Raw genomic sequence first — 10,406 nt, 5'->3', positions numbered from 1 at the left:
GTGTTGGCGTGACACGAAGCCTATATTTATTTATATGTTTACAGGATATGGGTATTTATTGTATACTGAAAACTCGTGAAAATACTTTCGAGTAATTAATTTTTATAATATATATAATTGCTACATAATAATTATTGTGGGAAATAAATATGCACTTTCCGAATGATAATAACAAACTAAACTTCCCTTACAGTAACATTTCATACTGTTACAGACAGTTGGAAAAAAAAGGCGGGGCTTGCTCTGTGTTGGTCTAGCTAATATTCTTGTCCTTATTTCATTGGCCGCGCCATTTTTCAGTTCAACCTTATTTGTAGTGAGAAACTTCAATCAATTCTTTTTCTTCAAGGCAAATGGCACATATTAATATGGCAATGGTCTATGAAGTTGTCAATCACACTTAACTCCGCCCGCATTCCTAAATCTATCTGTTGATATTTTTTATGTCGGCTCTAGCATGTTGCTGATTGGCTATTCATATTAAGTAAACTGCCTTTGCAGAGATGATTGGTTGATCCGTTCATTGGGCGTGGTGTATCGTCTGGATGGAAGTGTTTCTGGTGTTTGGCAGTCAGTCTGATTTAGGACATTAATGAGAGATAATCTCCTGACTGTGCACATTCTGATGTTACCCTGACCTCCCAGTGGACCTTACTGAGATATCAAACAATTGCAATACACTTGATGAGCTTCTTCTAGTTTGTTTTATCGCCGCAGTGTCTCGAATCTTCAAAACTAAAGAAAATTAATCCTGCAATCAACTTCCTGACAGCTTAAAAGTCCCTTTAAACTCCAAGCATCAGCTGATTGGCTTCCCTGCGCTATCTTTGTGCACTAAAAGACCTGACACAGAGGGGGTTACCGACTGATTAGTTCCTGTTGTATATTACACATTGTTTTACTGCACATTGCATTATTATTAGTCTGATCATGGAGATATTGGAGAGTGGGGACCCTGTTCTGCAATGGGATCGAAAACTGAGCGAGCTGTCTGAGGTTGCAGAGACCGACTCTTTATACAATACGGTGAGAATCAGATATTTCTTACAATTATTCCCTAGAAATGAATGGCGATGTGTTACTGAGCTCTGTATTAATAATTATTAATATCACCTAATTTGTACGACAATATTTAGGAGTAATTATTAGACACCACAGTGTAGTTTGTAAGTAAAATGCTGCAAACCCACTTGCAGTGTAAGGGTTAAGCATTAATTACAAGAGCACAACTGGAATTCAGTTTATTAGCTTTGCTTTCCAGACTGTCCCCTTCACACCCAGATGTTCACACTCTGCACAGCTGGATGGGACCAGCATCATTGCACATCTATGTGTAGATAGCTAGGGGCATTGCATGGGATGTGCAGAGAGGAGGGTTCTCATGAAGTTTTATTATACATTAAATATTTATTGCTAAACTGTAACTTTTATACATTTGTCTGTATGCTTTTTTAATTTATTTTTATGCCATTTACAGCCAAAGAGGATTACTGAGTGCACTACTTTTACCTTTTTGGCGTCCAAGGGGTTAATGGAGTCTAAATTCTGCTGTCAAATATAGTGATGCTACAATCACAACTCCCAGGTTTTAGGGAGGCGGTAATGCTGCAAATACATCTGTGTGTTTTTCTTTTTGATACTAATTCTTTTTGTGCACAGTGTTTACACTTGTACAACAAGCTTTACTGGAAGAATCAATATTTCCGCATGAGGTGTAGCTCTGACCTTTTTAGCAATTTGTCATGTTTGTAGATCTAGTGTTATGGTCCTCTTGTTTGAACATCTGTTTACAGTTGCCAATTTTTCCTACTGGGGTTCTGCTGTCCTACAGTATCTATCTATCCATCATGTAATTTATTATTCTTCTATTATTTGGTTTGTACATAACCAGATACAAATATTTATTTGCCTTTTCTGTGTATGTTTTAGCAATGAGACTGTCTAAATTATTCAGCGTAGCAGACTCCTTTGTTTAATTTCTGATCCTATTGGCTGAAGCTCAGCACTTTCAGCAAATCAAGTCAACCTCCAAAATATACACTGTTTGACTGTACAATAAAAAGGCTCGTCTAGTCTGCCCATTTTCAGTTAGCCTGAAGATGTATTTGCAGCAAAATATAAGCATTCTTCCGTTCCCTTACCCTATACAACTATCTTTTTATGCTTTTTACAAGCTCTTAGAGTCTGCACACCTTTTTATAATGCAATGGTTGCTTTATTTTATACACATGGGCTCTTATGTACTATGTCTCTTAAAAGGAGATGTTAATGTAGTAATAATAATAATAAAATGCCTACATTTGCAGAGATCATATCTCATAATATAGTCCCCTTTGGCTTTAGCAACACTAATATACAATAAAACTAATTTGAATTAGAATAAAATCCTCAAATTTATTCTATCTTTCTGTTACATCAACTCTCCTTGGGAAATATGTATTAAATGGGCCATTGTAGTGAAACGGTTGGAGAATGTCATTTTATCACTGTTAACCCTGCATTGCTGGCCTCAAGCGATAACTGCTGCTGACCCAATCAGCAGCGATAGTCACGTGACCCAAATGTGCAACAAGCGCTGATGAATGGGTCAGTGGCGGTTTCCACTCTAGACCAGCAGTACTCTGCTGCTCCCTAGCAGTAATTTAACTATGTGTTTAATCTGTTAGAGCATGTAACTTTAAAGTGAATGTAAAGTTAACTGCAATCGGTCACGCCACATGATACATAATCTAAAAATAACTAGACTTTCATTCGTCATTCCTTTATAAAACAGAATAGTACTCACAAATTTGAACTTTGAAGTCTCTCTCTATTCACGCTGCATCTCCGCCCGCTATAGATCAGTTTTGAGTGACAGATTTCTCAGATTATTCTGTCTAATCACATTTCATACCCCGTGGGGTTCGTCCCCTTTCCTCCTACGTCACGTTAGTATTATGCGCTTGCGCTAATCCCTATGCATCGGATGGAACCTAGATGCGCGTCCATGATTTGCGCATGCTCATTACCGCTGCTAATGAAAAATATCACTTCTCCTTCGATCGCTGAAAGTAAGTAGCATTGAGATCTGTGTTGCGCATGCGCAGGACCACTCTCTCTCTCTCAGGGATGCGCTTGACACATATATGTATAGAGCGGGTGGGACCGCTGTATACGTCAGACATATAGAACAAAGAAGTCGGCTCTGGGAGGAGCTTGGAAATAAACGGTATAATTATTTATTGATAATTTATGCTAAAATCGTAATTCGGATTTAAAAAAAAATATAATGATTTTAATTGTATACCATAGATGAACGCTTAGCAGGCTTACATAAAGATAAAATTGACATTCACTTTAAGACTATCTACCCTGCTCTACTGTGTGTAAACCCCTGCTAATGGCTTAGACAAACAGTAGAAATATGGTTTAGGGCAAGCAGAGCACTGCTGGTCTTGAGCGGAAAGCAATAATGATCCAATCAGGAAAGCAAGTCTCACGACTCAGCCGTGTAACTAAGACTGCTGACTGGATTGCCAGCGTTTTCCGCTCGGGATTAGTAGTGCTCCGAAAGTCCTGAGCCATATTTCTACTTTGCGGGAGTTAAAACACACAGTAGTCTAAGGTCAGTAGTCTTAACATGACATGCTCTAACGGTTTAGGGCATGCCAGTTTTTGACTATAATGTCCCTTTAACAAATCATAGCATTTTATTATTGTGTACTGTCCCTTTAATATGATTTAAAATTCATCCCTAGGTGCCTAATTTGAGAGTGTGAACAGCAACTGTTACACTTGTCTTGGGTAATAACCATGAGATCAGGAACTAATTCAATGCAAGGCTATATAAAGAGGTGATGGAAAAACTATCTTCTCAGGCACTTCTGCAGTTTAGTCACAAAGTGTTTTATTATTTGGTCTAAAGGAACACAGAATATAAAAAGCAACCCCTTTAACATTTGTCCTTTAAACTGATTTTACATTCTTGGCTTTGCACATTATGAGTAGGTTCCAAAAACATCTGGAACCTTAACCCAAAGCAAAATGAGTTGCTCCTAGCCAAGCTCTATATGTTTTAACTCTTCCCTTCCAGATGTTTCTTGGAAAGACTGTCTCTAATCTCATATACTGAGATTCGAGGTAGCAGTCATTTACTGTATAAATGCACCTACTGATAAAGCTTATACAGCCTGAATCTGCACAGAAAGACAGTAATTTCTGTAAATATCTCCTTTATATATCACTTTTACATAATTCTAATGTCAAATATGACTTGATAGATCTATGGATGTGGGGGTATCATTGTCATTGCATGCAGAGTACATAGAAAGCACACGAGGCTCAAAACATATATTTTATCTGCACTTCTATAAAGAGATAACGCTCCCCTTAAAGGGACACTGAACCCAAATGTTTTCTTTCGTGATTCCGATAGCGCATTAAATTTTAAGCAACTTTCTAATTTACTCCTATTGTCACATTTTCTTGGTATCTTTATTTGAAATGCAAAAATGTAAGTTTAGATGCCGGCCCATTTTTGGTGAACAACCTGGGTTGTTCTTGCTGATTGGTGGATAAATTCATCCACCAATAAAAAAGTACCGTCCAGAGTCTGAACAAATAAAAAATGATAATAGGAGTAAATTAGAAAGTTGCTTAAAATTGCACGCTCTATCTGAATCATGAAAGAAAAACATTGGGTTTAGTGTCCCTTTAATGAGTCAGAATCTTTTCTGAACAGTTACCACATAAAGTGAGACAAAAAGCTACAGTGTGACCAAGTCATCAATATAGTTATGCCAGATTTAGAAATACCTCTGCAAAAAAAGCAGCAGTATCATGTCTGTGTGTTTGTGTAAGGCTGATAAAAGGGACAGTCTACTCCAGAATTGTTATTGTTTAAAAAGATAGATAATCCCTTTATTACCCATTACACTGTTTAATAATATACTTTTTACCTCTGTGATTATCTTGTATCTAAGCCTTTGCAGACTGCCCTCTTATTTCAGTGCTTTTGACAGACTTGCATTTAAGCCAATCAGTGCTGACTCATATATAACTATACAGGAGTGACCACAATGTTATCTATATAGCACACATGAACTAGCAATGTCTAGCTGTGAAAACTATCAAAATACACTGAGATAAGAGGTGGCATTCAAGGGCTTAGAAACCAGCATATGAGCCTACATAGGTTTAGCTTTCAACAAAGAATACCAAGAGAACAAAGCAAGTTTATGATAAAAGTAAATTGGAAAGTTGTTTAAAATTCCCCCATCTGACTCATGAAAGTTTAATTTTGACTAGACTGTCCCTTTAGCACAAGAAAGGCCATGTGCACTTGGACAACGACAAAGATGCACAAAAAACGGTTCATGTCTGTCTAGGTTTTGTGGTTTTTCCTCTTGTGTGTATCCATTCTCCTGACTATAAGCGTGTGTGTAACTGTGCATTTATTCTTGCTTTCATATGTGCATGTCTGTGCATGTGCCTGGCTGCTTCACCCCACAGATGTGGACAGGCTGCATTCACTGGTTTGGAATTTTTGGCTGAGTTACAGAATGTCTGGGATAAATCATCTGTGTAGGAATGAGAAACGAGCCGGCAGTTTAAGGCCTATTTATTTACCAGAAGGTGACCCTATAGTGTCCTCTTTCTTCTGTATTTGAGTTATAATGAGATGAAATGCAAGTTGTTGCAGGTAGAACAATAAATATGAGTCATCTTACCTAGTGGGTCTGCTAACATGTAAACACCTCATAGAAATCAGTAGGTAGGTAATATGCGCATCACCAGGCCTCTTAACGGGCTAAATCAGATCTACGTCACTAATTTGTGTCAACCACTAAGGGATGATAACCAACACAAAGTGTACTATACTGGTTCCCGTGGATACCCAGGGTATAGATTATATCAGTAGTATGTTTTCTGTTCATTCATCTGTGACACTTGTAGGACTTTGAAGATTCATATGACTGTGACTTTGTGTTTAGAACATATTTCTTAGGCTTCTATCTGTGCTATTGATATTCACGTACTGCTTCATTTCTTGTCTCAGCACATTATCCATGCAGCCTTTATACATTTAACCCCTTAAAAACTGAGGCAATTTTTAGAGGAAAAATGGGGCTTGGTTTTAACATCAAATATTTATATATGAACTATAACATGAATAAAATCTAAGTAAGTGTGAGAAATTAAAGGGACACTAAACCCAAATTCTTTCTTTAATGATTCAGACAGAGCATGCAATTTTAAGCAACTTTCTAATTTACTCATACTATCATTTTTTATTCGTTCTCTTGCTATCTTTATTTAAAAAGCAGGAATTTAAAACTTAGAAGCCAGCCCATTTTAGGTTCAGCACCATGGATAGCACTTGCTTATTGGTGGATACAGTTAGCAAACCACTAAGCAAGCATAACCCAGGTTCTCAACCAAAAATTGGCTGGCTCTTAAGCTTTACATACCTGCTTTTTAAATAAAGATAGCAAGAGAACGAAGAAAAATTATAATAGGAGCAAATTAGAAAGTTGCTTAAAATTGCATGTTCTATCTGAATCATTAAAGAAAAAAATTCTTTAGTGTCCCTTTAAGACATTCTATTTTTTCCAAACATGCGCACACATATATATATATTTTTTTTATTGTGAATATCATAATACTGCAATAAAACACCAATATTTTTATTCTACAGTGTCCCACGAGTACAGCAATACCCCCCCCCCATGTACAGGTTTTATGGGGTTTTGGAAAGTTACAGGGTCAAATATTGGACCTACCCATTTCATTCTTCATACATGGAAATTTGACACATTGATCTTAACAGCACTGAAAGGTGTTTTTTTTTTTTTTTTTTTTTTTTTTTAAAAGAATGATTATCTTACTCCTACCTAACAATAACTCCATCAACCCACTCACCAATTCCCACTTTACAACTCTTAAAAAAAAACCCACCTACCTTTCTTTTGCAAGATGTACCGAGTCCACGGTTTCATCCTTACTTGTGGGATATTATCCTTCCTAACAGGAAGTGGCAAAGAGAGCACCACAGCAGAGCTGTCTATATAGCTCCCCCCTTAACTCCACCCCCCAGTCATTCTCTTTGCCGTCTCTAAGCAGGAAGGGTAAAGTGAAAGAGGTGATAAACTGTTAGTTTTTATTTTATCTTCAAGCAAGAGTTTGTTATTTTTAAAATGGTACCGGTGTGTACTATTTACTGTCAGGCAGGAGATAGATGAAGATTTCTGCCTAGAGGATGATAATCTTAGCTTTGTAACTAAGGTCCACTGCTGTTCCCACAGAAGCTGAGGAGTACAGGAAAACTTCAGTGTGAGGAACGGTTTCTTGCTATACAGCAATGAGGTATGTTCAGTCATTTTTTCTGCAGAAACTGTGATAACTCAGAAAGGTTGACAGTATCCCCATGAGGGGAAGGGTAAGCAGTAATCCTAGTCTTAGAGTGATCTGCCCAGTTCCAAAAGCAGAACAGGGGCAAGGGTTCTTCTCCAATCTGCTTGTGGTTCCCAAAAAAGAGGGAACCTTCAGACCAATTCTAGATCTCAAGATCCTAAACCAATTCCTAAAAGTTCCATCCTTCAAGATGGAGACCATTCGGACTATTGTACCAATGATCCAGGAGGGTCAATATATGACCACCGTGGACTTAACGGATGCATATCTACACATTCCTATCCACAAAGATCATCACCGGTTCCTCAGGTTTGCTTTTCTCGACAAGCATTACCAGTTTGTGGCTCTTCCCTTCGGGTCGGTCACGGTGCCAAGAGTCTTCACAAAGGTGCTAGGGTCCCTTCTGGCGGTCCTAAGGCCGTGGGTCATAGCAGTGGCGCTTTATCTAGACGACATCCTAATTCAAGCGTCGACTTTCCAACTAGCCAAGTCTCACACAGACTTAGTGTTGGCCTTTCTAAGATCTCAAGGGTGGAAGGTGAATGTAAAAAAGAGTTCTCTTTTCCCCCTCACAAGAGTTTCATTTCTAGGGACTCTGATAGACTCGGTGGATATGAAAATATTTCTGACGGAGGTCAGTAAATCAAAGATTTTGACCACTTGCCGAGCTCTTCATTCCATTCCTCGGCCGTCAGTGGCTCAGTGTATGAAGGTAATCGGTTTAATGGTAGCGGCAATGGACGTAGTTCCATATGCTCGCTTACATCTCAGACCACTGCAACTATGCATGCTCAATCAGTGGAATGGGGATTATGCAAATTTATCTCCTCAGATAAATCTGGATCAAGAGACCAGAGACTCTCTTCTTTGGTGGTAGTCACAGGATCATCTGTCCAAGGGAATGTGTTTCCGCAGGCCAGTGTGGGTCATAGTGACGACGGACGCCAGCCTATTGGGCTAGGGTGCAGTCTGGAATTCCCTGAAAGCACAGGGTTTGTGGACTCAGGAGGAGGCCCTCCTACCGATAAATATTCTGAAATTAAGAGCGATATTCAATGCTCTTCAGGCGTGGCCTCAGCTGGCTTCGGCCGGATTCATCAGATTTCAGTCGGACAACATCACGACTGTAGCTTATATCAATCATCAGGGGGGAACAAGGAGTTCCTTAGCGATGATAGAAGTTTCCAGGATAATCCGATGGGCAGAGACTCACTCTTGCCATCTATCAGCGATCTATATCCCAGGGGTAGAGAACTGGGAGGCAGATTTTCTAAGTCGTCAGACTTTTCACCCGGGGGAGTGGGAGCTCCATCCGGAGGTGTTTGCTCAACTGGTTCAGCTATGGGGCACACCAGAATTGGATCTGCTGGCGTCTCGTCAGAACGCCAAACTTCCTCATTATGGATCCAGGTCAAGGGATCCTCAGGCAGTACTGATAGATGCTCTAGCAGTACCCTGGTCGTTCAACCTGGCTTATGTGTTTCCACCTTTCCCTCTCCTTCCACGTCTGATTGCCAGAATCAAACAGGAGAGAGCTTCGGTGATTTTGATAGCACCTGCGTGGCCATGCAGGACTTGGTATGCAGACCTGGTGGACATGTCATCTCTGCCACCATGGACTCTGCCACTAAGACAGGACCTTCTGATTCAAGGTCCGTTCAATCATCCAAATCTAATTTCTCTGCAACTGACTGCTTGGAGATTGAACGCTTGATTTTATCAAAGCGGGGTTTCTCTGAGTCGGTCATAGATACCTTGATTCAGGCTCGAAAACCTGTCACCAGGAAAATCTATCATAAGATATGGCGTAAATATCTTTTTTGGTGCGAATCCAAAGGCTACTCATGGAATAAGATCAGAATTCCTAAGATTTTGTCCTTTCTTCAAGAAGGATTGGAGAAAGGATTGTCAGCTAGTTCCTTTAAAAGGACAGATATCTGCTTTGTCTATTCTATTGCACAAGCATCTGGCAGATGTCCCAGATGTTTGTGCTTTTTGTCAGGCTTTAGTTAGAATCAAGCCTGTTTTTAAACCTGTTGCTCCGCCATGGAGTCTAAATTTAGTTCTTAAAGTTCTTCTAGGGGTTCCGTTTGAACCCATGCATTCCATAGATATTAAGCTTCTATCTTGGAAAGTTCTGTTTCTAGTTGCTAGCTCTTCAGCTCGAAGAGTTTCTGAACGATCTGTATTACAATGTGACTTGCCTTATCTTGTTTTCCATGCTGATAAGGTGGTTTTGCGTACCAAACCTGGGTTCCTCCCTAAGGTTGTTTCTAACAGGAACATCAATCAGGAGATTGTTGTTCTTTCTCTGTGTCCTAATCCTTCTTCTAAGAAGAACGTTTATTGCACAACTTGGACGTGGTTCGTGCTTTGAATTTCTATTTGCAGGCAACCAAAGATTTTCGTCAAACATCTTCTTTGTTTGTTGTCTATTCTGGAAAACATAGGGGTCAAAATGCTACGGCTACCTCTCTTTCCTTTTGGCTGAAAAGCATCATCCGTTTGGCTTACAAGACTGCTGGACAGTAGCCTCCTGAAAGAATTACTGCTCACTCTACTAGAGCGGTGGCTTCCACATGGGCTTTTAAAAATGATGTTTCTGTTGAACCGATTTGTAAGGCTGTGACTTTGTCTTCGCTTCATACCTTTTCCAAATTTGATACTTTTGCTTCTTCTGAGGCTATTTTTGGGAGAAAGGTTCTACAAGCAGTGGTGCCTTCCGTTTAGGCTCCTGTTTTGTCCCTCCCTTCATCCGTGTCCTAAAGCTTTGGTATTGGTATCCCACAAGTAAGGATGAAACCGTGCACTCGGTACATCTTGCAAAAGAAAACAAAATTTATGCTTGCCTGATAAATTTCTTTCTTTTGCGATGTACCGAGTTGACGGCCCGCCCTGTCTATAGAAGACAGATAATATTTTTTTTATTGAAAACTTCAGTCACCTCTGCACCTTATAGTTTCTCCTTTTTCTTCCTGGGCCTTCGGTTGAATGACTGGGGGGTGGAGTTAAGG

The 10,406-nt window shown here is 39.5% G+C and overlaps 1 protein-coding gene across 1 annotated transcript in view; it reads left to right on the top strand.

The window, feature by feature from the left end:
* The first annotated feature begins 574 nt into the window (after positions 1-574).
* Positions 575-10,406, top strand: part of CREB3L2 (cAMP responsive element binding protein 3 like 2) — a 119,977-nt gene continuing 110,145 nt past the window's right edge. The window contains exon 1 of the mRNA XM_053718993.1: positions 575-1,026. Within this exon, the coding sequence (XP_053574968.1) occupies positions 931-1,026 (96 nt within the window). The 5' untranslated portion in view covers positions 575-930. The remainder of the gene's footprint in view (positions 1,027-10,406) is intronic.

This window comes from Bombina bombina, chromosome 6, assembly GCF_027579735.1.
Source record: "Bombina bombina isolate aBomBom1 chromosome 6, aBomBom1.pri, whole genome shotgun sequence".
NCBI classification, from domain to species: Eukaryota; Metazoa; Chordata; class Amphibia; order Anura; family Bombinatoridae; genus Bombina; species Bombina bombina.
This window is presented reverse-complemented; position numbering and strand designations above follow the sequence as displayed.